This window comes from Canis lupus, chromosome 14 (assembly GCF_011100685.1).
Source record: "Canis lupus familiaris isolate Mischka breed German Shepherd chromosome 14, alternate assembly UU_Cfam_GSD_1.0, whole genome shotgun sequence".
NCBI lineage: Eukaryota > Metazoa > Chordata > Mammalia > Carnivora > Canidae > Canis > Canis lupus.
In genome coordinates, this window is record NC_049235.1 from 16,218,164 (window position 1) to 16,245,814 (window position 27,651).

Here is a 27,651-nt window from a genome sequence, read left to right on the forward strand (position 1 = left end):
CGCGGAAAGGTACGCTTTTTAATTCTCACAAAGGTGCGCTTTACAAGCGAGGTGGAGGAAGATCCTGGTCTCCCCGCCTCCACGAAGCTACCGTCTGGCCAACGGTTGACGACAAATGTCCTTCCCCACTAGACACCGTGAAGTTGTTACGGACCTCAGGTCCTGATATCTGTGTCCCAAGTTTTAAGTGCACGGCCTCCGAGCATTTACTAGAGATTACTCAGCCCGTGCGTGGACGAACAGGCTCTTTTGTTCGCACGTGAATTGGTGACTTTCGCGCGTCTTGTTTTCTGGTCTGTCGGCGGTTCTTCTGGTTTTTCTCCCCCTCGCTTCACCTAGTGAGGGCTGTGGTACTTTTGGTTTCCTCCGTTAGCGTCAGAATTCCTGCAGTCTCCCGTGCCATCCCGTACAAAATGTTAATTCCGCAGGTATCCACGCCGCCCTCGACGGTCCGTTGCCACAGGGCGCCTCGGCACTTTTCGGTGATTTCCGCTGCTTCACGCCTACACAGAAACTTAGCTTTTCTCACCTCCCCTAAGGGACGCCGCTCGGCGCCTGCGCCTATCCGCGGGAGGTCACCATACAGCGCATGCGCCGTCCCTGCGGCTGCGGGCGAGGAAAAATAGTGTCGACGGCGCGTGGTGACGTAGAAATTCCGCGCGTTACCTGAATGTGTTCACCTTCCGCGGGCGTGAGTCCTGGCCTGTCGCAGTGATGGTGCACTGCAGTTGCGTGTGGTTCAGAAAGGTCCGTGACTGGTGTTTCTCATCCTAATGCCTAGAGCTTGGTGCCTGTAGGCCCACCTGAGCGCTCTGGTTCCCCCTTCCTCCTCTTTTTTTTTCTTTCCGAGGGCCTCTTTCCTCCTTGGCTCTAGTGTATTTGTCCCCTCTTTGTCGTTCCAGCAGTCAGGCTTGGCCCCTGAGGGGTGAGAAGAGTCTATCTACCTGGCACGGCTTAGAACGGTTATTTGGGGGTCTGGAGTTTGAGGTTTTTCAGGGGAATTGTGTGCACGTGGGATGGGGAGCTGGAGAAACCCGCCTGCCTTTAGACTGTGGTTTAGACAAGCTCAACCATTGAGCCACCCGAGTGCCCTGAAAAAAAAAAAAAAGAGATCTTAAGAGAGTTAATCAAATGGGAAAGGGAGGTCAGAACAGAGGCGAATTAAGAAAAAAAAAATATGGATTTGACACCAGCCACCGCTGGGTGGCTCAGCGGTTGAGCGTCTGCCTTTGCTCAGGCCGTGAGCCCAGTTCGGGGATCGAGTCCCACGTCGGGCTCCCTGTGAGGAACCTGCTTCTCCCTCTGCCTGTGTGTCGGCCTCTCTCTGTGTGTCTCATGAATAAATAAACTCTTTAAAAAAAAAAAAGTGACATTCAGAAAGACTCTATTATTTTAGGAGCGTTAGGGGTGACAAACGATTAGAAAGGAGTCCTAAGTTGGTAAGCATGTTTGATATACAAATGATCTCTTTCTCTCTCTTTTTCTAAGTATGGAAACTTCATTGATAACCTAAGAATCTTCACCAGGGGAGGAACTGGTGGAATGGGTTACCCTCGTTTAGGCGGAGAAGGTGGAAAAGGTGGTGACGTCTGGGTTGTAGCCCATAAGAGAATGACTTTAAAACAACTTAAAGACAAATATCCTCAGAAACGGTTTGTGGCTGGAGAAGGAGCAAATAGTCGGTAAGTATTTACTGAATGATTTTGATTTTAGAAAACAAATCCGTCCCAGAGAAGAAAAAAGATCAAAATTTAATTGGTAATTGGAAGTAAATTATATATTCTGTATTTGTAACTGAGCAAAAAATCTACAATAATAGTCTCAACTCTAGCAAAGATAAAAGGTAGATACTAAGGATTGTTTTGGAGTTTTGTTTTGTTTTGGAGTTTTTAACCATTTTTATCCTTTTCTATTCTCAGTGTCTGTTTATATACTTTTGCACTTCTCTGTGAAAACAAAATGATCTGAATCTCCACTATTTTCCTCTAAAATTAATTTTTTGGCAATCTTTATAGGAAGCCTTTTTCAGATTTCAGCTGTTCTACCTACCCCACCATCCCCAGTAGTTCTGCTGGGATCTTAAGATGTAGAACCTGTTTCCCGGATACGTTCCTTGTGTATTTTCCTTTGGCTTGTTTTGGTCTTCTCTCTGTGATGTCAAAACCTTCCCTCTATTTTTTGTAAATTTTTGTTATTTTTTATGGGACATGTTATGCTGCTCTCAAAATATGAAAAGAACTTTCTCTTTCATTAAACAAAATTGAAGAAGAATCTTACTTGGTTATCTATATTTTGGAAGTGTTGCTTGAACCAAGTCTTGAAAGAGGAATGGTACTTTGCCAACAATCAACGCAGGAAAAGGTGCATTGGCAAGTGTACAACATTTATAAAGGCAGTGCATTAGGGAGGAACAAAATGGTGAAATAATACTTTTAGCATAATTGTGGTACAAATGGGGAGGCTTATTTTAAAATAAAGTCATTGTAGTCCAGATAGTGAAGAGCCTAATATGCTGTGTTAGAGTTTGAGGATCATCTGAGAGTGATGGGGAGCCATTGGAGGATTTTAAATAGGCAAGTGACATTAATTAGTGCCAGAAAAACCATTCTAGGGATAATTAGGTTAAAGAATGGGTTGGAGGTGTTGATTGAGACCAGAGACAGGAGAACAATTTGGAGAATATTGCAGTATTTCAGAAGTGATGAAGTTTACGGTGTCTGGCCTATACCCATCCTAGTTTCATATCCTTCTACATTCTGTGTTTTCTGCATTCCAGCCAAATTGGCTTTCTTTTAGTATCTTATATTGGTATTTGTCTTCTATCACTGGCCTTTATTTGTGTTACCTTTTCTGTAATGCTTTTCCCCCTCCTTCATCCAGCTGCCTGCTGTGAATCCTTTAGATTTAAGCTCAAGTCTTTCCTGATCTCCCTGATTAGGTCAGAATTCCCAAATGAACTTAAGTGTGTGAATTCTAATTCATAAGACTTGGGCAACCCAGGTGGCTCAGGGTTTAGCGCCGCCTTCAGCCCAGGGCCTGATCCTGGAGACCCTGGATCAAGTTCCACGTCAGGTTCCCTGCATGGAGCCTGCTTCTCCCTTTGCCTGTGTCTCTGCCTCTCTGTGTGTGTCTCATGAATAAATAAATAAAATCTTAAAAAAAAAATTCATAAGACTTATCACAGTTAAAATTTTCCATTTATTCATGTATCTGTTAATGTCTTCTCTCTTGAGGTCCATGAGGGCAGGGAGCATTAATAGATTAGATCATAGTTTTCTTCCCAGATATCTAGTACAGTGATTGGTACATAGTAGGTACTCAGTCAACATTAGTTGAATAATGATTAGATTGACAGAAATGGATGGATTAGAACTATATTTAAGTAAAATAAATAAGACTTCATGATTGATGGAGTATTGAAAGAGAATGATAAAGGATGACTTCCTGGTGTTGACTTGAGTAGTAGCTAGATGAGAGTATCATTCTTTGAGAAGGATTATGTAGAAAGTGGCAGCTGAGATGTAGAAGAAGAGAGCTTAAATGGCCCTTGGAGATGTCAGCAAGCACTTGAAGTATGGGTCTGTGATTCAGGAATACGGTCAGGTCTAGAAATAAATTTTGTTAATCATAAATGTGATTCATGGTTCATAAGCGTGAACCAGGGTAGGTGCATTGCAGAAAAAATTGAGAATCAAATTCTGTTATTCACCAACATTTAAGGAAAAGAAACAAGTGTGCTCTAAAGTAGCCAGGAGAGGGGATCCCTGGGTGGCTCAGCAGTTTGGTGCCTGCCTTTGGCCCAGGGTGTGATCCTGGAGCCCCGGGATCGAGTCCCACGTCGGGCTCCCGGCATGGAGCCTGCCTCTCCCTCTGCCTGTGTCTCTGCCTCTCTCTCTCTGTGTGTGTCTATCATAAATAAATAAAATATAAAATAAAATAAAATAGCCAGGAGAGACAGTGTCATGGGAGCCAGGGAAGAATTTAGAGGAGGAGGAGGTAACAGTTTTATTTGTCTTGTGGATTTCAGGTAAATTAAGCCAAGAAGTTGAATAAACTTACTGAAGGCCAGAGTTTGAATGAATTATTTTATAGTTTAGTGAATTATGCCTTCATATGTCTGTGTTTGGGTCCTACAAGAAGTATGTACCACAGTAGGATTTGATGAATAAGAGATTTATTGGGAAAATGCTTGTAAAGGCAAATTGTAGAGGGACCTGAAGGAAGTTGGGAAAGTTGTCTGACCACTGTGCAAGTTTAAACTTTATGAAAGAGAAAGGGAAGGGCAAAGGTTTAGTCCACTGTGCAGTTCTAAGAAAGTTTAGACAAAGAATGAGACTCTTGGATCGATGAGATTGAGCTTTTATTTTCATTTTGTAATAGTAACAGAGATAGTGTCTATTCAATTCAGCACACTCTTTTTGAGGATCAAGTATAAACAAGGTATTAAAACAAGATCTTACATGTAGGAGACTCAAAGATGAACTCCTACAATGGAGCATGGTATATCATGCTGTGATTTTTTTTTTTTTTTAAGATTTTATTTATTTATTCATGAGAGACACAGAGAGAGAGGCAAAGACACAGGCAGAGGGAGAAGCAAGCTCCATGCCTGCATGGAGCCTGATGTGGGACTCGATCCTGGGACTCCAGGATTATGCCGTGGGCCAAAGGCAGGCGCTCAGCTGTTGAGCCACTCAGGCTGCCCTATCATGCTGTGATTTTAAGATATTGCTTTGTAAGTTTCAGTGCAAAAACTTTGTATAAGTTACTTAAAATCATAAATGATTGATTTGAGAATAGATTGGTATTTTAACTTTTTGAAATACGTTTTTGGAGTTTAATATTTAATACAAGGGACTTTTTTTTATGTACTGATATCTATACATTGCCTCATTTATCCCCCATTTTACCCCAAGAATGTGCTTTCCAACCAGTCTGTGTCCTTACCCAAAGAACCAGGCTTTATCAGTATAGTCTCACCCCTCACACCTATACCCACCTCTCCCCATTTTCTGTTTTTTCAAACAAAGCTCACTTAATTCCATATAAAGAGATTTGTTCCCTATTGAATATAAATCTTAAGTCCCTTCTTTTTCTTGAAAGATTTGTTCATGTGCTTTAGTTTTTGGGAGATGAAAAAGTTAATCATAGGAACAAGAGCTCAACTATTAGACTTCCTTTTAAGTGCTCTAAACTAGTGTTTTTAGACTGTCTTTCCATTCTTTAATGTGGTACTTTCAAACCATTTTTAGTGTCGTCTTGACTGAGAAACATTTTACTTTTCTACCCAAATATGTATGTTATCTCTATTTTCTGTCCTGTGGTATATCATACATTTTTGTTTTCCTTTATTTTGGGAAAATATACCTAACGTGAAATTTTCCATTTTAATGTGTACAATTCTGTGACATTGTACATAATGTTGTACAGCAATCACCTATCTTGTTATAAATGTTGGTTGTGACTGCATTTTGAAAAATACTGCCTTAGGGTTATAAAATCAATTTATTAGATTTCATATAAAAAATAGAATAGGAAACATTAGCATGTAGCACATAGTAAGTATGGTTTCACAAAACTTTAAAGTCATATATATATATATGAACTTGTGTATGTGCATATGTATACATATATATGAATGACTGTATTATTTCTTATTGAGTTGCAATTGAAAATTGAGAACTAGTGCTTTGAAGAAGCCATACTTTCAACATGTGAATACCTTTAAGGTGTTCAAGATCTGTATAAAATAGTCTGTTCCCTCAAATATAAAATAGGGATAATAATAGTATATGTTTCTCTTTGAAAATATTAATAAAATTGATAAACCCTAGCCAGACTTATGAAAGAGAGAAAGGACCCAAATAAATAAAATCACAAATGAGAAAGGAGAAGTAACAACATCCCAGAAATACAAACAATTCTAAGAGAATATTATGAAAAACTATATGCCAGCAAATTAGACAACCTGTAAGAAATGGATAAATTCCTAGAAATATATAAACTACCAACACTGAAACAAGAAGAAATAGAAAACTGTTAACCAGTAGAGAAATTGAATCAGTAATGAAAAAACTAACAAAAGTCTATAGACAGATGGCTTCACAGGTGAATTCTACCAAACATTTAAGGAAGAGTTAATACCTATTCTTCTCAAACTTTTCCAAAATATAGAAATGGAAGGAAAAATTCAAATTCATTCTATGGGGACAGCATTATCCTGATACCAAAACCAAAGACTGCACAAAAAAGAAAACTATAAGCCAATATGCCTGATGAACATGGATGCAAAAGTTTTCAGTAAAATACTAGCAAATCAAATCCCACAATACATTAGAAGAATCATTCATCATTCACCATGATCAAGTGGGATTTATTCCTGGGCTTGAAGGGTGTTCAGTATTTGCAAATCAATAAATGTGATATACCACATTAATAAAGGAAAGGATAAGAACTAGATGCAAAAAGAAAGCAATTTTACAGAGTACTACATCCATTCATGATAAAAAAAAAAAAAAAAGCCTCAACAAAGTAGGGTTAGAGATAACATAACATCGTAAAAGCCATATACAAAAACCCCACAGCCAATACTGTCCTTAATGGGGAAAATCCAGAGAGCTTCTACCATCAGGAACAAGACAGGGATACCCTGTCTCACTCCTGTCAGTTAGCAGAGTATTAGAAGTTCTAGCCACAGCAGTCAGACAACAAAAAGAAATAAAAGGCATTCAAATCAGCAAGAAAGAAATCAAACTTTGACTATTTGCAGATGACCCAGTCCTCTGTAGGAAACCTGTAAGACTGTACCTAAAAACTGCTGGAACTGATACATGAATTCAGTAAAGTCACAGAATACAAAATCAAGGTACAGAAATCTGTTGCATTTCTGTATACCAATAATAAAACAACAGAAAGAGAAATCAAATAATCCCATTTTTAATTGCACCAAAAACCGTAAGATACCTAGGAATAAACCTAACCAAAGAGGTAAAATATTTGTATTCTGAAAACTGTAAAATACTGATGAAAGAAATTGAAGATGACACAAAGAAATGGAAAAACATTCCATGCTCATGGATTAAAGAATGAATAATGTTAAAATGTCTATATTACCCAAAACAATATATGCATTTAATGTAATCCCTATCAACATACTAACACTATTTTTCACAGAGCTAGACCAAATAATCCTAAAAGTTGTTTGGAACCACAAAGGACTCCCAATAGCCAAAGCAATCTTGAAAAAAGAAAGGCAAAGTTGGAGGCATCACAATTCTGGACTTCAAGTTATATTACAAAGCTGTAGTGATCAAGTAGTATGGTACTGGTATAGAAACAGACACATAGGTCAGTGGAACAGAATAGAAAACCCAGATATGAACCCATAACTATAGGTCAGTTCATCTTGGAAAAAGCAGGAAGGAGTGTCCAATGGGAAAAAAGTCTTTTCAACAAATGGTGTAAGGAAAACTGAATGGCAACATGCAAAATGATTGAAATAGGACCACTTTCTTATACCATGCACAACAATAAATTCAGAATGGATTAAAGACCTAAATGTGAGACAGGAAACCATTAACATCCAAGAACAGAGGCAGTAATCTCTTTGACATTGGCCATAGCAACTTCTTACTAAATTATCTCCTGAGGCAAGGAAAACAAAAGCAAAAATGAACTATTGAGACTTCATAAAAATAAAAAGCTTGATGAAGGACACATTCCACAAAATTAAAAAGTAACTTACAGAGTGAGAAGGTATTTGCAAATGACATATCTGATAAAGGATTAGTATCCAAAATATGTAAAGAACTTCTAAAACTCAACACTCAAAAACCAAATAATCCAGTTAAAAAATGGGGAGAAGACATAAATAGACATTTTTCCAAAGAAGACATACAGATGGAGGTTCCTGAGTGGCTCAGTCAAACATCTGCCTTCGGCTTGGGTCATGATCCCGGGTGCTGGGATTGAGCCTTGTATCAGGCTCCCTGCTCAGCAGGGAGTCTGCTTCTCCCTCTCCCTTACCCCCTTCTCCCCACTCATTCTCTCTTACCGTCTCTCTCAAATAAATAAAATCTTTTAAAAAAAAGACATACAAATGAGCATGAAAAGATGCTCAATATCACTCATCATTAGGGAGATAACAAATAACAACTACAATAAGATACTACCTCACACCAATCAGATTGCTTAAAATTAACAACCAGGAGACAACAAGTGTGGGCAAGGATGCGGAGAAAGGGAAACCCTTTTACACTGTTGGTGGGAATAAAACTGGTGAAGCCACTCTGGAAAACAGTATGGAGGTTCCTCAAAAAATTAAAAATAGAACTACTCTATGATCCAGTGATCATGCTACTGGGTATTTACCCCCAAAATACAAAAATACTAATTCGAAGGGATACATATACCTTGATGTTTATAGTGGTATTATCAACAATAGCCAAATTATGGAAAGAGCCCCAATGTCCATTAATTGATGAATGGATAAAGAAGATATGGCGTATATTTACGATGGAATATTGCTCAGCCATCAAAAAGAAAGATCTTGCCTTTTCCAAGAATGTGGACGGAGCTAGAGAGTATTATGTTAAATGAAATAAGTCAGAGAAAGACAGATAACATGATTTTACTTGTATTTGGAATTTAAGAAAATAAATGAGCATAGGGAAAAATAAAACCAAGAAACACTCTTAACTATAAAGAACAAATTGAGAATTAGCAGAGGGGGGAATGGGTAAAATAGGTGAAGGGGATTAAGAAGTACACTTGTGATGAGCACTGGGCATTGTTGATAAATGTTTAATCTGAACACCTGAAACTAATATTATACTGTGTATTAATCAACTGGAATTAAAAACCTTTAAAAAATAATAGTACCTGTTCCATAGAATTTTCATGAATCTTAAGCTATTAAAGCTTTTAATAGTGCCTGGTACATATTATTGGCTGAATAAGTGGTAGATAATTATGTAATAGCCTTAGTATGCTGGTTATCATTATGTAATTATATAATCTCTTTTTGTTTGTATATTTTTATTCATTTATCTCTGTAGAAATGTAACTCAAGCTTATAGTAAAAAAGAAAAAGATTTAAAAAAAAAAAAAAGTCAACCACCTGTGTAATTCTTCCGTCTGTAGATAACCATTATTAACCAGTTCTTGACTTTCTAAGACTTTTCTATATATTTATGCAAAATGACTGGTGGTCATTAGCTTGTAATTATGTGGGTGTATATAAAATTTGGGGGTACAAAAATGAGAGCACAGTATTTTCCAACCTTTTCTTTTCTCTTAATGTTTTTTTTTCCCACACCAGAGAACTGTTCAGAATGGCTACATACTAATTACTTTGGAAATAACATAACTTTTTTTGGCATTCATTTATTTAGGTAATTGCAGACTTTTTTTTTTAAACTGTTATAGTCACAATGTAATATATATCCTTGTGCATATAGTATTTTACACGATCAGTTTTTTTTTTAGGATAAATTTCCAGAAGTAGAATTAATAGTTAAAAATTTATATCAATTCTATCATGATCAGTGTGAGAGTAGCTAGATGAGTGTCTTATAATTAAAGTACTCTTATTTGAGGTCATTTGTTAAAAGATTTGTTTTTCAATGGATTTTCCATTTTTTTCTAACTTATTTGTATTGTAGCAATATGATATGTTAGTTCATTATGAGTTAAAATGACTTGATGGTTAGCTTGGTAACAAATCATTACCTATTATTATTTGTTTTTGTTATTTATTTTTATTTTTATAGGATAGTCTAAAATGGAAATAAATAGTAATTATTTTCTTTTCCTCTGATATTTGGCCATTTTTAACATCTGCATTAACAAGAAGAGTTGGTTGCTAGTCTTTGTAAACCATTATCTTGGCTTGAGTAGAGTCCTTTTAATATAGTGAGTTTTCTCTATTTTAATTTAGCTTTATTTTTTTGTAGAGTTAGTGCACTGAAAGGATCCAAAGGAAAAGACTGTGAAATTCCTGTACCTGTGGGTATTTCAGTAACTGATGAAAATGGTAAAGTTATAGGTAAGTGTATTGTAGATTCCAAGGTTGTGAAAAATGTGCATATTTTCTAAAATTGTTTGGAAACTGTGGGGAATAGCTCCTCTTCAATGTCAGAATTTTTAAAAAACTATTTTAACTGCTAATTTATAAGAGATATTTAAAACTTTATATAAAAGTTGTTTAGGGGGCATCTGGATGGCTCAGTTGGTTGTGCATCCAACTCTTGACTTCAGCTCGGGTCATGATCTCAGGGTGGTGGGATCCAGCCCTGAGTCAAGCTCCTCACTCAGCAGGAGTCAGCTTGGGATTCTCCATCTCCCTTTGTCCCTCCCCTGCTAGTGCATGCACATGTGCTCTCTCTCTACTAATAAATAAATCTTTTTTAAAAATTTTTCAAAATTAACTGCTAGATATAAGATTATTATAAACATACAGCTCTTTGGATTTATAAATTGGAATTTTTTTGGCATCTATTTCTAAATGAAAAATGTCATTAATGATTAGCTACACTTAGTAATCTTCATTCTAAGTATCTTTCTCTGTCTTTTTAAGGAGAACTCAATAAAGAGCAAGACAGAATTTTGGTAGCTGAAGGAGGTCTTGGTGGTAAATTACTTACAAATTTCTTACCACTGAAAGGCCAGAAACGAGTCATTCGCCTTGATCTAAAACTTATAGCTGATATAGGCCTAGTGGGGTAAGTAACATTTGTATTTTTATTTTTATAATTTCAGAGAGATAGTTCATGAGTAGGAGATAAATGTAAATGGTAATTTGGGACCAGTATTATTTATGGAATAAATTTATGGAATTTGTGCATTGTTTGTATTGAGAATGCTGCTAAATACAGTTATTTTAATATTGCAAACATAGAGTTTCACAGTTAATATTTATTTGTAAAAGGAAGATAATGGCAATTGAGTAGGCTAGTGGGAATGATAGACAATGAATCAAGAAAGAAAAATCAATCAAATGCAGTAGTATAAGAAGGTAAAAAGAATATTACCAGATATTTAAAAATAAAATTTAAAATCCAAACCACATTTTATGAAGTGTATGGAAGGAAGTAAAAAGAGAAAAAATGAAATCTTCTTACAAGTCTTAATTAATAGAGGTATTGCTATCTTGTTGATCAGATGGCTAATGGCCAATACAGATAGTCTCAACCATCAGACTTAGACACTGTTGGAGCACCAAGTTGGATCTCGATATGACTGTTTCCTTGTCCTTCATGATCTGCTTAGGTCCATTCTCAGTACTGCAGACCCCACAATGTTATCCTCTTTTACAGGCTTCCATTGTTTCATAGAACAGTGTTGGTATCCCTGGGTGGCGCAGCGGTTTAGCACCTGCCTTTGGCCCAGGGCGTGATCCTGGAGACCCGGGATCGAATACCACGTCGGGCTCCCGGTGCATGGAGCCTGCTTTTCCCTCTGCCTGTGTCTTTGCTTCTCTCTCTCTCTCTGTGACTATCATAAAAAAAAAATAAAAAAATAAAATAAAAAAATCATAGAACAGTGTTGTTTAGCTGTAGAGTTTGCAGTGCTGGCACCTGACTGAGGGAGATAGAGAGCAAAATAGAAAATAGGTAAAGGAAGGGAAGGCTTCAGCTTTGCATTTCTTCTCTCCCTGTCTGCCTGGCCCCACTTCAGCATTACACAGTAGTCAGAACACCTAAGAAAAAGGTAGGGAATACTGCTTTTTTGCTGGTTCTATTTCAAACTTTCAGTTCCACTCTTCACCTCACATAGCTTCTAATTCATCTTCTCTAGGCATCTCACTGCTTTATTTACCAGAGTCATCAGTCTGAATCCGTCACCTCTTGCCATGCCTGTCTAGCTACTAAGTCTTAACAGCAGTGCCCTAGAATTCATAAAGGTCCCATTCTTGCTAAAGTTATAATACAGAAAGATGTGATCCTGGTGTTCAGGTTTGCCATTTGCATTTAGTTTTTTCCGTATAGTTATGAGGCATAGTTTCTGTAACACATATTTTTCACAATGTGGGTTTAGTAGGTTTTTATGAACAAGACTGAGAATCTAGCCATTCGCAGTCTCATTTGTTACGAAAATGTGTTTCAGATTCTGTAAACACTTTTACAGACTAAAGAGCCTCACAAGACTAAGTAATAAAGGTGGGATGAGGATGGGGAACTCAAGTGAGTGACTATTTGGGTTAGAGTTTCATATCCTCTGAAGGCCACCTGGAATGTCTTAAATAAGTTGTAGAATGTCTCTAAGCCTTTGTTTTCTCATTTTTAGTAGTGGCTGGAGATGGTAAAATGTAAGAAAACACATTTACAATACATTCCTTGGATTTATGAATGTTCAATGAATGAATGGTAGCTGTTACCATCATCATCATCACTACATTGTCAATGTATTGGAGAGTACATATAGTACTAAGCTTTTCAGAAGTGGTTTTGCTATTACAGTCAATAATTGAAGCATCGAGGGTTTTTTTTTAAAGCATCGAGTTTGTTAAGTACAATGCTTAACATGTATTTTAGTGTTTTTAAATTGGGCAACTATTCTTAAAAAGTTATTACTGTGAGTACCAGCGTAAGCAGATACCTGTTTGCTGGTTTCAGGAATGAACTGCATCTTAGAAGAAAGGTGTCCTATATACATATTTATTTGTACTGCTCTTCTCAAATCTGATCTTTGCATAGGTTGTGATATGGGAGAGCTTTGTTCTTGTCTCCTGGAGTCGAAAAATCAATCTCGCAGACTGTAACATAGCAAAGTGATAGAGGTTTATTAAGCAGAGATACAGAGAAAGCTCTCAAAAGCCAGAGGGGTTCTGACAGGGTTGCCCCTGAGGGCTTTTATAGTCTATCTTTTATAGGGAACTGGGGGGGGAGGGGACTTGGTAAATTTCCTGTCAATATCAGGGTGGATATTTAGAACAAACATGGTGGACTTGTAACATGATGTTTCTTTTTTTTTTAATAATAAATTTATTTTTTATTGATGTTCAATTTGCCAACATACAGAATAACACCCAGTGCTCATCCTGTCAAGTGCCCCCCGTCAGTGCCCGTCACCCATTTACCCCCACCCCCCGCCCTCCTCCCTTTCCACCACCCCTAGTTCGTTTCCCAGAGTTAGGAGTCTTTATGTTCTAGTCTCCCTTTCTAATATTTCCCACACATTTCTTCTCCCTTCCCTTATCAAACAAGATGTTTCTTTGTAAATATCATGAGCACAAACAAGGTGTTCCTTCTCTCTGGTTAATGTCTCCTCCATAATTCTCTACATCTGGGGTTTCTGTGAGCCTAGTAGCTATTAAAGGGGAATACTCCCTAACATTTTGGAACTAGGGAGCCAGGTTTATTTTTTTCTGTTTTTACTGTCTTACCTCTGTTTTCTTGGGATGGGTAGGAGCCTGATTCTGGGGCCTTTCTCTTATCTTTCCCTGACTAGCCCTGTCTGCCCCTAACTCATTCCTACATCAGTTGGATTTCAGTCTCTAAAATTTTTATTAAGTACTTTTCAGGTAAAATCTCAATTATCATTTCTTCAACCGTTAGCATCCTATTTCTTCTCATATTTTGATCTCTTTGGAAATAGTTGCTGGCTGATATTTTTCTGTGTTTAATACTATTATGAAAATATGAAGATAATGCAAAGAAATAAGCAAGTCTAGTTAGGGATAATCATAAATAAAAATTATTGCAATTTGCATTTCAAAAAGTTACAAGGGCCTGGGTATAGTAAGATATCAGACAGTACTGTATTTCCATAGGAAAATGAGTCATTAAAAAAACCTCACCTAATTTTATTTTAAATTCATCATAGGAAGACATACATAGATACATATACATATATATTTAAGATTTTATTTATTCATGAGAGACAGAGAGAGAGAGGCAGAGACATAGGCAGAGGGAGAAGCGGGCTCCTTGCAGGAAGCCTGATACGGGACTCGATCCCCAGACCAAGATCATGCCCTGAACAGAAGGCTGATGGTCAACCGCTGAGCCACCCAGGCATCCCAAGGAAAATGTATTTAATGAGATATTTTAATTAGATTTATTTTTAATGTTAAAAAAGCTCTACTAAAAGGTTATAAATTTTTATAGAATTTCAGATGGATATTTCCAAAATATTACGCCATTATTCCAAGTGAAAGTTTTGGTGTGTTTTATAAGAAGAGCTTTTTCCAATTTGAATGAAAACTATAAAAGCAGGGATCACAGTTGTTTCACTGATTGCCATATCTCTGATCATAGTATATTGCCTGGTGTGAGTTAATCCTTAATATTTTTTTGATAAATTTAATGAAAATATCTTAATGGAATTGAGGAAATCATCTCTTAAGTGCCTCCCATTCCTAGTACTTTCTTTTATATGGTAGGCCTTTCCTGAGGCAAATTTAGCAATAAAATCAAAGCCTTTATTATAACAGGCATATGTTTTAATTATATTGTAATTCAGTATTTTCTCATCAAGAAATGTCTCTCAAGAAAGAGATTAAAGATGTATGTAAAAGTTCAAGGATAGGGGTGCCTGGGTGGCTCAGTAGGTTAAGTGTCTGCCTTCAGCTCAGGTCATGATCCCAGGGTCCTGGGACTGAGCCCTGCCTCCGACTCCCTGCTCAGTTTGCTTCTTCCTCTGCCCCCCACCCCCACTCATGTGTTCTTTCTTTCTCTCTCAAATAAATAAGTCTTAAAAAAGTTCAATGATAATAACTGTAGTGTTTAAGGTTTTAAAAGAAATAATATAGATATTATGAAATGAAAGATAATTGGCTGAAAGAAAAAAGTTATCTATTAATTCCACCACTTAGGGGTGACTTTTAATGTTGGTATATGTCCTTCTTGCTGTATACTTGTTTTTTTACAATGTCATTCATAATAGTAAAGCATTGGAGATAACCTAAATGCCTGACAATAGGAAATTAAGTAAATTACAGTGTGCCCTTGAAAAGTGTTCACCTTTTAATACTCAGTTTAAAAAGCAGGCCAACCAACTATGAAGTAGTCTTTCAGGAAAAAAAAAATCAAAACTAAACCTGATCAAGGCATTATATCAAACTAGCAATTTATAGAAAAACTAGGGCAAAGGAGTATGCTAAAGGACATCATGGGAGTGTTTCAAAAAAATTCAGACTATGGGAAAGAAACACTAGGACAAATGACCCAGTTTCCTTAAAAATAAAACTGCAGGGGCACCTGGGTGGCCCAGTCAGGTAAGCAGGCCAACTCTTAATTTCCGCTCAGGTCATGATCTCAGGGTCCTGGGATCAAGACCATTGTGGGGTTCCACACTCAGTGGGAGTCTGCTTGAGGATTCTCTCTCTCTCCCTGTACCCCTTCCGCTGCTTACACATGCTCTCTCTCTCAAATAAATAAATATTAAAAAAAAAAAACAAACCAAATAAATTAGAATTGCAAAGAGGATACAATATGGGGGAGGAGGGGGCCTTTACCAAAAGAAATTTAAGGCATATATCAACCAGTTGTAATACACGGATCTTATGTGAGTCCCTGTTCAAACCAACTTTAAAAAAAGTATTGGGAATGTGTTACTTATTGAAGCTAGGTGATTGCTAAATGAGATTCATTACTTCTTTCTACTTTTGTATATATTTGGAAATGTCCATATAAAATGTATTAAAGAAAAATCTAAAAGCAATGTAAGCAATATTTTGTCATTTTTTGTGAGAATTAGTGGATTGTTGGTATTTTTATTTCTTTTTGTTTTTCTATGAGTTACAGGTTTTTAAAAGATAATTGGATTATTTACTTCCAATACTGAGACATCTTTAGTGTCCAGCATGAATTTATCTTTACTTTTTTCATATGTATACTTCATTCAGGATATTTCATTTATATTCTTTTATTCTCAGAAATATTGAAGAAATCTGCTTCCCGAAATGTTAGAAATTCAGAGATAAGCAATACTAATATTAATAATACTAATATTTGTTTTAATATATTTATTTTTTCATTTCAGATTCCCAAATGCTGGAAAATCCTCTTTGCTAAGTCAGATTTCTCATGCAAAACCTGCAATTGCAGATTATGCATGTAAGTATAATTTGTTGTGTATTTTAATGTGCAGAGGTAAATTTTTAAAGTCTAATCTTTCTTTGAGTATGAATAAAATGAAAACTCTGAGGTAGCCTTAGTTTGAAAACTCTTAAAAAAAAAAAAAAAAAAGAAAACTCTTGGCTGATAGAATACATGCATTTCCCATTAATCCTTGAAATCTCTATAGCCCTCAACAGAGTTTCTAGTACTTGTTAGATACTTGCTTTGTTGCATTTATTTCTCCTTTGCATAATCATTTATTTGATTTAGATGCGATTTTATGAGCACCTACCTTTTATCAAGCACTGTTCTTTCATTCATTTAGCAAGTATTTATTTCTGTGAACTACAATGGGTTCTGGAATTATAAAGACTGGTAAATAGATACTGTTCTGACTCTTACTGAGCTTACAGACTAGTAGGGGAAGGTACGTATATCACACCTGACTATGAGGGAATGTAATATGATTCTATGAAAGAGTGTAGGTGGCTGCTTTAAAGTTTTTTTGGGGAAATGTTATGCTAGAGTTGAGGTGTGAAGAATATACGAGTTAATAACAGTGGATGTGAATGGTGCTATAGTCAGACAAAATAGCATGTACACAAAAGCTCTGTGGTGGCAGGGAGATTTGTGTGTCAAGAAAACATGTAGTGAGGTAAATAGGGAATTGGGATGTCTGGGTGGCTCAGCAGTTAAGCATCTGCCTTTAGCTCAAGGTGTGATCCTGGAGTTCCGGGATTGAGTCCCACATTAAGCTCCCTGCATGGAGCCTGCTTCTCCCTCTGCCTGTGTCTCTGCCTCTCTGTTTCTCTCATGAATAAATAAAATCTTTTTTTTTTTGAATAAATAAAATCTTAAAAAAAAAAAAGGTAAAGAGCGAATTGATAAGGCTGGAGATGTTAAGTAGAGACTGTATCATATAGAATAGACCAGGTAGGCTTTATTTGCTCTTTATATCTAAAGAGCCGCTGATAGCCTTTTAATCAAAGGATAAAATGATTAGATTTGCTTTTCAAAAAGATGTTTCTGCATATAATATAGAAAATGGATTGGCATGAAACATGAATGGGCCTGGGAAAAATAGGCTATTGCAGTAGCTAGATGAAATGTAATGGATGCTTAGACTAAGTAATGAATTAATGTGATAGAATCCCTGCCATCATTAAACAAAAAGATCCAGAAACATACATTAACCCGGAAAATAAAATTAAGCCATTTTATAATTAAACTCTGTTTTTGTTTTTGTTTTTTTAAGATTTTATTTATTTATTCATGATAGTCACACAGAGAGAGACAGAGAGGCAGAGACACAGGCAGAGGGAGAAGCAGGCTCCATGCAGGGAGCCCGACGTGGGATTCAATCACAGGTCTCCAGGATCGCGCCCTGGGCCAAAGGCAGGCGCCAAACCGCTGCGCCACCCAGGGATCCTAAAATTAAACTCTGTTGAAGGAGAGTTAATTTTGGACTAATTTTTATAAATGACATTGCCAATATTTATTGTTATAATACAGGGACTCTTGAGAAGGAAAGAAGTAAAGTTTAGAGTCATATGAAGAAGGCTACTACAGAATTATGAGGCTTGAGGATAACTGAATAAGAAATGACTAGAGATTTTACCCACAGACCCAGTGATAGAAACCAAAATTCTGTTCTTCCCACCAGCATCTTTATTATGCTCCTTAAAGTACAACCAAAGAATTTTGAAGTCCACTGATTAGATTAGATCTAGGCCTATGCAGATTATAATTGTATTTTCCATTCCAACAAAATCTGAATTAAATTGTTTACAAAAAAGAAATATTATTCATTTTATACATAATGCTAAGTCAATTTTGAGAATACCAGCCTTTATTCTAGCCTTAATTTACTGGGCCTTTTTCTTTTAGTTACAACATTAAAGCCTGAACTTGGAAAGATAATGTATAATGATTTCAAACAGGTGAGTATTTTTTAAGTGAGACACTTGGTTATAAATGAAAGTACTTGCTTTTGGTACTTGGACTTTGTAATACATGATTGTTTTTGTGGTGTTAGGGGAAGAAAGTAGCAGGATTTTGTTTTTCGTAAATGAGACTGTGATCGAGTCAACTTTGCTGAGCATGATCATAGTCAAATATTGTATAAAAATATAACCTTTGTCCATCCAAAGTTTAGGTCTGGTTTATCATTATAGCATAGTATCCAATCTCTGATCTCTGCTCTCATTGCAAGTCCATATTTTACTGCCATATTTCATTATTGATTCTTGTTTCCTGAAAACATTTTCTAAAGTTCATGGAATTGAATTTATTCCAAATTTCTCTTTCTAAAAAAATTTTTTTTAATTGAACGGGATTCTGGTCTAGCTATTAAAATTTATTTTTCCTTGATAAGAAATTGCTATAGATCTTTTAATAATTACAGTAAAAATAAAAAACAAAGTAACAAACTTTGAAAAATATGCAATGTATGATCAGTGGTTATGCTCCTTGATATTGACCCAAATGAATTAAAAACTTACATACAGACAAAAACCTGCACATGCATGTTTGTAGCAGCCTGTTCATAAGTGCCAAAACTTGAAGCAACCAAGATGTCCTTCAGTAGATGGACAAACAAACTGTGGTAATTATGGAATATTGAGCTATGAAGATCTGAAAAGACATGGAAGAACCTTAAATACATGTCACTAACTGAAGGAAGCCAGTCTGAAAAGGCTGCATACAGTATGGTTCTAACTATGTGACATTCTGGAAAAAGGCAAAATTATAGTCATAGCAAAAAGATCAGTGGTTGTCGAGGATTAAAGGGAAAGAAAGGATAAATAGAAGAGTACAGAGGATTTTTAGGGCGGTGAAACCATTCTGTATGATACTATAATGGTGAGTACATGACATTCATTTGTCAAAGCCATAGAATGTACAATACCAATAGTGAACCCTAATATAAAGTATGGAATAGGCAATGATGTATCAGTGTAGTTTCATACAATCCATTGACATAATTAAAATACATAAAGGATTTATATTCCTTTATAATAGTCATATAACAGTAAATATTTAAAACCAGCCAATATGTAGAATAATAAATAAAATTATAAATATGGGATAATATTAATATAGAGAACAGTAGAGAAAAAGAGAACATTGTAAATTTTAAGGGAAACTTAATTCTCCATAGCAAAATTCTCAGTGGAGAACGCAAACAAAATTTCAAGACCTGAAAAAAAAAATGCTTCAGAACATGAGTCCTCTATTATATTTTGTCTGTGTGACAGCTTAGTCACATAGCCACAATTTCCGTTAAAATTCTGAAATCCTGTGAAAAGCAGTGCTTCTCATCCCTTACTGCACATCAAAATTAACCAGGTGACTTCAGAACAGCAAGTAAATGAAGCCTGGGCCCCAGAGATTTGAAACCAGATCCCTGGGGGTAGGGCCTGGTATTTTTATAAAAGATACCTGGGTGTTTATAACATGCAATGAGGTTTGAAAACCACAAATGCAGACTAATGGTTAATAACTTACCACTTCAAAAAGGAGTTACAGGAACATTACATCCTTTACTTTTCAAGAATGGTCCATAGTCCCCTTGGTAGAATAGAAAAGGAACAGTGGTGCCACATAATCAATTATATATGGAATTTAAAATTTGAAACTACAGAACTATACTAAGTCAATGTCTGCTGAATTAATATCCTTCTATACTTTTAAGAATTCTGAGAGTTGAAACTCTATGACTGGTTCATATTTGAATAATATATTTAAAAAAAAAAGAATATATTTTATGGAATTCTGAAGAGAATTTGCATGATTAATAAATGTTAAACTAATCCCTAGAATTCTTAGTTTGTTAGATTAATAAGTAAAAATGAGACTTTAATTTTTGATAACAAAGGATTTTGATTCTTAATACTTTTTTGTTATAAAGGTATCTTGACTTTATAAAAATGTAGTGGTAATCACAAATTAGTAACTGAATTTGAAATATGCAGATTTGGGGATGTAATTTTTTTTTTTCTTTTTATCAAACCATTTAACTTGGTATTAGATATCAGTAGCTGATCTTCCTGGTTTAATAGAAGGAGCACATATGAACAAAGGAATGGGCCACAAATTCCTCAAGCATATAGAAAGAACTAGACAACTACTTTTTGTTGTAAGTCATATGCATACCAATGTAATGTTTGAATGAGTGTGAATGTCAGTGTGTTTAGTTTTCCTAGAAATTGTTTATAATAAGGTTTAAAGATAAGATAGTATCATATGTTACTCCCTAAATGTTTAAATGAGGGTCAAATATAGTAAGTAAACTCTGTTTATAATGCGGGGGTAGAAATGGCATTACTGTATCAGATACAAGTGGCCATACTTGTCAAGATTTAATTCCTTAAGATTGTCAGCATACTGCTATGTTTTATAGTATCTCTTTCCTACTTCATTGATGGTACTAGAGTTATACATGAGATTTTCTATATAGTATATACAAATTGTTTTATCTATACTAGTTTCTCATTTCATTAATGATTGTGATTTTGTCAGAATAATTATGGCTGTCTTGACACTGCAGTTTCTCTTACTTATTTAGAATTACTAAACACCAATTGTATATAAATTGAGAAGTTACTTTTAGCTTGAGAGAATAAAACATTTCAAAACATAAAAATCTATAACTCTTGTTTATATGTTACAGACTCTCTTTTCATCTTTTTTTAGGTTGATATTTTTGGATTTCAACTTTCTTCCCAAACTCAGTATAGAACTGCCTTTGAAACCATAATACTACTTGTAAAAGTAGGTTTTCTGTTTTATTATGTCTGTATTTGGTCTAATATATAACCATATGGAACTGTATTAAGTTACAGATAATTAGAATAGATACATATTCCACCTGTACTTTTTGAAGCTTTGAGGTCAAAGAATTATCTAACCTTGTTTCCTCCAGTCTTCTTAACCCACTCTTCAAACTATTACAACCAATGAAATCTTCCTTGATTCTTTTTTTTTTTTTAAGATTTTATTTATTTATTTATTTGAGAGAATGAGAGTGAGCGAGAATGTGAGAGCACCAGAGAGGGTAGAGGCAGAGGGAGAGGGAGAAACACTCTCCACTCATCAGAGAGCCCAACGTGGGGCTCCATCTCAGAACCCCAGGATCATGACCTAGCCACCCAGGCACGCCAAAATGCTCCTTGATTCTAAATCCCTATTATATCCTTCTCAGACTTTATTGTGCTTGAACTTTAATACCTACTTTTTAGACTCTTTCTCAGTCTATTTTTTATGCTCTTTCCTGTTCATTCTTTTTATTTAGCATTCAGTTACAGTTAATATACTTATGACTGCCAAATCTGTTTCTGATACCTAGATCTTTTGGTTATGCTTTAGACTAGCTGCCTAATGGATATCTTTCATTGGAAATCCCATTAGGTTCTCCAATTTAATATGTATACAACTGAATTTTTTCTTTTTAACTCTTCATCCTCCCCAGAACTTTACTGGGTATGTGAATCAGAAGCCTGGATGTTGGTCTCTATTCTTTCTCACCATCTGCATTAAGCCTTGTCAGTTTTATATCCTAAATTTCTGAAACTCGTCTACTTGTCTTCATCCACACCGTTAAAATTATCAGCCCTTCTCACTAGAATGCTTTAACTCTTCCAACGTGGTCTCCTTGCTTCCAGTCTCACTTCAGTCCATTTTTTAAAATTGATATTGACTTGACACATAAAGTTACATTATATAAACACAGTGTGTGTAAACACAGTGCTTTAACAACTATACATCATGCTATGCTTACCACAAGTGTAGCTACCATCTGTCACCACACGATGCTATTATAATACAATTCTTGAGTCCATTTTTTTTAATGTGGCAACTAGATTGATCTTTATGAAAGAACCAAGCAGATGTTTGTTCCCTGCTTAAAACACTTCAATGGTCCTCCACTGTTGTCAGGTTAAAGTCTTGCCCTGAACATGGTTTTTGAGGTCTGGCAAGGGTTGGCTCCTACCTAACAGTCCATTTCTGCCCTTCCTGCCTTACTTTCTATTCTCAGCCCTATGATTTCTCTCTAACACAACATCATGTCACTTACCTCCAGGACTTGTATATCTTAAATCCTTGTCACTTTCTGTCCATTATGAATAATGCTCCTGTGAGCATTTGAATACAGTTTTTTGTATGAACATGTTTTCATTTCTCTTGGGCATGTAGACCTAAGAGTAGAATTGCTAGCTAATACAGTCAACATGTAACATTTTGAGGAACTGCCAGGTTTTTACAGAGTGGCAGCATCATTGTACTATTTTATAATTGCACTAGCAATGTATGTGAAAGTTCCAATTTTTCCACATGAATGCCAACACTTGTTATTTTGTCTTGTGGGTTTTTTGTTTTTTTTTTTTTTTTTTAAGATTTTATTATTTACTTGTGAGAGACACAGGGAAAGAGAAGTAGAGACACACAGGGCAGAGGGAGAAGTAGGCTCCATGCAGGGAGCCCAATGCGGGACTCGATCCCAGGGCTCTGGGATCAAGTCCTGAGCCAAAGGCAGATGCTCAACCGCTGAGCCACCCAGGTGTCCCTTGTCTGTGTTTTTTATTTTTGTTACCCTACTAGGCATGAAGTGGTATTTTATTATGGCTTTGACCTGCATTTCTCTAGTGACTAACTATGTTGAGCATTCTTTCATATGCTAATTGCCACTTGAATGCCTTTAGAGAAATGACCAGATTCTTTGCCCATTTTTAAAAATGGGTTACTTGTGGGATGCCTGGGTGGCATAGTGGTTGAGTATCTACCTTTGGCTCAGGGCTTGATCCCAGATCCTGGGAGAATCAGGGAGCCTGATGGTGAGGGGACTCAGTCCCAGGAACCTGAGATCATGACCTGAGCCAAATGCAGATGCTTAACTGACTGAGCCATCCAGGTGCCCCTGTCTTCACTTTATGACTTTTTTTTTTTAAGATTTTATTTATTCATGAGAGAGACAGAGAGAAAGAGAGGCAGAGACACAGGCAGAGGGAGAAGCAGGCTCCATGCAGGAGCCCCACATGGGACTTGATCCCTGGTCTCCGGGATCACACCCCAGGCTGCAGGTGGCGCTAAAACGCTGGGCCACCGGGGCTGCCCTATGATATTTTTTAAAGCACAAAATTTTGTATTTTAATGAAGTTCTGTTTGTTTATTTTGCTTGTGCATTGATGTCATAGCTAAGACCTAACCAGTAAGGTCTTAACCTAACCAGTAAGCATTTTATGAATTTTCTTTGTCACTTAATTTTGTGGCTGTTGAGATTTCTTGCATTTCAGAAATGGGAGTGGGCTTTAGATTACCCAGTCCTACCAAGAAAGATGTTACCAAATATGTAATCTATATAGATATTTTAATAAAATTATTTGGTTTTTCTTTTTTGATTTAAAGGAATTGGAGTTGTACAAAGAGGAACTTCAGAGAAAACCTGCACTCCTGGCAGTTAATAAAATGGACTTGCCAGGTGCTCAAGATAAGTTCCATATACTGATGCATCAACTCCAGAATCCTAAAGGTAAACCCATTTGTTCATTTAATGGCAGTTCAATGATTACCTATTGTGTGGAGAGAGTGGTATAATCAATGGAAAAGAAACTTACAGTTGCTACTCTTAAAAAAAAAAAAAAATCATGTTTGAAGAAAGAACACATTATTATGAAATTTTAAATAACATTGTAACATAGTACTTACCAAGTTTCAGAATCATGATATGGATAGTAAGTTAGAGGAGTCAAAAGAAAAAGTCAGGCTTCATGAAGAAGTAAAATTTAAACTGGACCTTTAAACAGTTAATGGAGGGGTCACCCAGGTGGCTCCACCTTCAGCCCAGAGCCTGATCCTGGAGACCCAGGATCAAGACCATCAAGAACTAACTGGCTGCGAGTAGTGTCCCATAGCACTGGACAAAGGTAGGTGCCCCTGGGTGTCGGTGCTGCGCTTGCGCTGTGCACTGATGCGCTGTACCCTAACAGTGGGTTGATCAGTCAGCCTCCCTTTCAGTGTGGGCTTCTCAAGGCAGGGACTGAGTACTCCCACAATGTGCACCCAGCCCAGGGACAAAGTGTTAGACTTGGACCGGTTTGCAGGTGACTCCATCTCTGCTTGCATGAATAGGGTTGCAAAATTTGGAAAAACAAAACAAAAAGCAGGAAGCCCAGTTAAATGTGACTTTAAGATAAATTACAGATAATATTTTAGTGTAAGTAAGTCCCAAATGTTGCCCTGGGAGGGACATGCATATATTAAAATTTAAATTTTATTTGTCCTTTATCTGAAAGTCACATTTAACTGGGCAACCTGTGTTGTGTCACCCTACTGGTCACGCCAGCCGAGGAGCCAAGTCCCACGAGTCCCACGTTTGGCTCCCTGCATGGAGCCTGCTTCTCCCACTGCTTATATCTCTCTGTGTCTCTCATGAATAAATAAATAAAATCTTAGAAAAAAATAAAGAGTTAATGGGATTTGGATCAAAAGAGGAAAAAGTCAACATCTGAAAAGAATTTAAAGTAAATTCTTTCACTTTAACATACTTCAGAAGCTCTAGAACTAATATACCATAATGTAAAACCAGAGCAAATAGTTCTAAAGAAGTGTATATCTTTGCAATGTCAGCAAAGTACTCTGAAAAGTGCTAATGTTTTTTGTTTGTTTGTTTTGTGAACAATAAAGAATTTAGTGAAAGGACATGGAACAGTCACAGATTTGTGGGAACAATGGCGAACCAGCTTTTATGATAGTCATACAGAGAGAGAGGGAGAGAGAGGCAGAGACATAGGCAGAGGGAGAAACAGGCTCCATGCACCGGGAGCCCGATGTGGGACTCGATCCCGGGTCTCCAGGATTGTGCCCTGGGCCAAAGGCAGGCACCAAACCGCTGTGCCACCCAGGGATCCCAAAAGTGCTAATGTTTTAAAAAGAATTTGAATACCGGGGATCCCTGGGTGGCGCAGCGGTTTGGCGCCTGCCTTTGGCCCAGGGCGCGATCCTGGAGACCCTGGATCAAATCCCACGTCGGGCTCCCGGTGCATGGAGCCTGTTTCTCCCTCTGCCTATGTCTCTGCCTCTCTCTCTCTCTCTCTCTCTCTCTCTCTCTCTGTGACTATCATAAATAAATAAAAAATTAAAAAAAAAAAAAAGAATTTGAATACCTATGTGTGTGTGACAGAATAACAGATGCTGTTACTGCAAAAGGATCTATTTGTTTGAAATTTGCTCTTAAATGGACCACTTTGTGTAAAGGAACTTAAAGGGACTCTCCACAGTTTTGAATATTGAACTTTGCAGAACACTTCCTATCCTACAGTAATGATGGTTTCATTTTTCTGAGTCTAGTAGAGGACCTCTTCACAAATAAGGAAGTTGAGTGGGTGGAAGGTGGCTAATATGTTTTTGAATGGTACTAACTTCTCTGTTTTTATCCTTTGGATAAAAATTGGGGAAATAAATTATAGTGTACTAGGACTAGCAGACAGCACCAGAAGATCCTTTCTCCCTCTCAAAAATCTTTGCCCTGTGTAATTTACATATTGGAGCTGTGCTTGAGTTCATAAATAACTTTCAAGATATAAATGCTCCTGGAACTACTGAGTGCTCTTTATTCCTTAATGTTACTTGCTTTATGAGATTATTCATCTATTTGTTAGTTGGTCTTGCAGAAAGGGGGGTTTTCAGAGGAGGTATCAGAAGGGAGGATAACTCAAGAGTTTGTGCCTATTTTGGACTGTCATGAAACAAAATCTAGTGCCCTCAGTGATAATTCCTAAGTTAGCTTTTTTCAACTTCCTTAGCGGTGTGTGAATCTCAGAAACCAAGCTCCATGTTGACTTTTCCAGTTTCTCTCAGTCCAGCCTTTCCAGTTCATATCCATATTAACCTATCCCATCAGTATGCCATTGACCCTCCCATTGTCTTGGAGGCAGGGAAGAGGAAACCGTAATATAATAGCTTTCTCCCCCTGTGGGTTGGTAGTGTGGACTCATCTGAAATGACCTCCCCTTGAACAGTCCCCATACCCTTTTCAATTTTAGTACAGCTCTTAGCACCAGTGATAGTAAGTCTATAGTTTAGGGCAGCTGATGGCCACCTGTGTACTGATGCAAGCTACAATATCCCAAATCATGAATGATGCTACTTTATACATAAGTCTTTTAGAAACTCTGTTGCCTGACTTCATTGAACTCCTCCAAAAAAAAACAAATTTATTGCTTTTGTAAGTAAATCATGTATGATTTATCTTTTATTTATACTTAATTTGGTTTAAAATATATTCATCCTACAAATATTCACTTATGTGCCAAGAATCTTACCATTCTCATTTTTATTTTTTTATGATTTAATTTTTTAAAATATTTTATTTATTTGAGAGTACAAGCTGGGGGATAAGTAGAGGGAGAGGGAGAAGCTGACTCCCTGCTGAGCAGGGAACCCCATGCACGACTCCATCCCAGGACCCCAGGATCACGACCCAAGCCGAAGGCAGACACTCTACCTACTGAGCCACCTTGGCGCCCCAAATTCTCATTTTTAAAAACAAAAGTTTCTAAGAGCTTATTAATGAGGGAAGGAAAAAAATTAAAAATGCTAAGTTTTTAGTAGCTTGATTCATAAGTCAAACCTCTAAGACAGTTTTAATTTACTTTCAAAGACAATGAAAATCAGCTTAGTTGTGTGTTCTTTGTTTCAGAATTTCTGCATTTATTTGAAAAAAACATGATTCCAAAGAGGACCATGGAGTTCCAACATATCATCCCCATCTCTGCAACTACAGGAGAAGGAATAGATGAATTAAAGAACTATATAAGAAAATCTCTGGATGAACATGCTAATCAGGAAGATGATGTGTATCATAAGAAACAGTTGCTTAATTTACAGATTTCTAATACAGTATCTTATAGTAAGCCACCACCAAAGAGTCCTGTTACTAGCCCCAGATAGATGTAATTTTTTTTTTTAAGATTTTATTTTATTTTATTTATTCATTCATGATAGAGAGAGAGAGAGAGAGGCAGAGAGACAGCAGGCTCCGTGCCAGGAGCCTGACGCGGGACTCGATCCCGGGACTCCAGAATCACGCCCTGGGCGAAAGGCAGGCGCCAAACCCCTGAGCCACCCAGGGATCCCCTGGATAGATGTAATTTAAATCTATTAAAAATGATACTAAAATTATGTTCATTTGTAAGTTTTTCCACAGACTTGTATTTTTTAGGAGGTTAGTTATTATTAACCTTCTGTATAATACCATTATTCAAGAACCATACCTTCCTTCTTGTTTTATAGTTAAGTGTATGGGTGGTAAAAAACTGAGACCTAAAAATGACAACTCATAATTTTATGGACAATCCACCTATAATAAAACCCTCTGGTATTCCTATACTTACGATGTCTCTAGTGAGATCATTTAGAGAGAGAGAGAGAAGAGGATTCTCTAGCAACCAGGTTTTGTTCGTTTTTGAGTCTGTCATGTACCTGATTCTACTAAATATACAGTAGTACTCTTTTTTTGGAAAACCTCAAAAGCCTAAATTTCAACATATGTTTAGTGATAATAAAGATCACAGATAATATTTAGCAGAAACCA

The 27,651-nt window shown here is 36.6% G+C and overlaps 1 protein-coding gene across 3 annotated transcripts; it reads left to right on the forward strand.

Moving 5' to 3' along the window:
- The first annotated feature begins 60 nt into the window (after positions 1–60).
- Positions 61–27,651, forward strand: GTPBP10 (GTP binding protein 10). 3 transcript variants are annotated; one of them, XM_038556750.1, is made up of 10 exons: positions 61–747; positions 1,489–1,682; positions 9,954–10,045; positions 10,577–10,721; positions 15,985–16,058; positions 17,949–18,001; positions 20,092–20,199; positions 20,757–20,834; positions 23,466–23,589; positions 26,758–27,651. In XM_038556750.1, the coding sequence occupies exons 1-10, from the start codon at positions 715–717 to the stop codon at positions 27,006–27,008; spliced, it is 1,152 nt and encodes a 383-aa protein (XP_038412678.1). In that variant the 5' UTR covers positions 61–714; the 3' UTR covers positions 27,009–27,651. The 3 variants fall into 3 exon arrangements, with proteins under 3 accessions (XP_038412678.1, XP_038412679.1, XP_038412680.1); XM_038556751.1 differs by lacking the exon at positions 20,757–20,834; XM_038556752.1 differs by lacking the exons at positions 20,092–20,199; positions 20,757–20,834.

Bases quoted from the DNA above. Each gene is read 5' to 3' on its own strand.
- GTPBP10 (XM_038556750.1), top strand. From the start codon at position 715: ATGGTGCACTGCAGTTGCGTGTGGTTCAGAAAG. The intron at 20,200-20,756 runs GTAAGTCATATG...ATCTTTTTTTAG, and splicing joins CTAGACAACTACTTTTTGTT to GTTGATATTTTTGGATTTCA. The intron at 20,835-23,465 runs GTAGGTTTTCTG...TTTGATTTAAAG, and splicing joins CCATAATACTACTTGTAAAA to GAATTGGAGTTGTACAAAGA.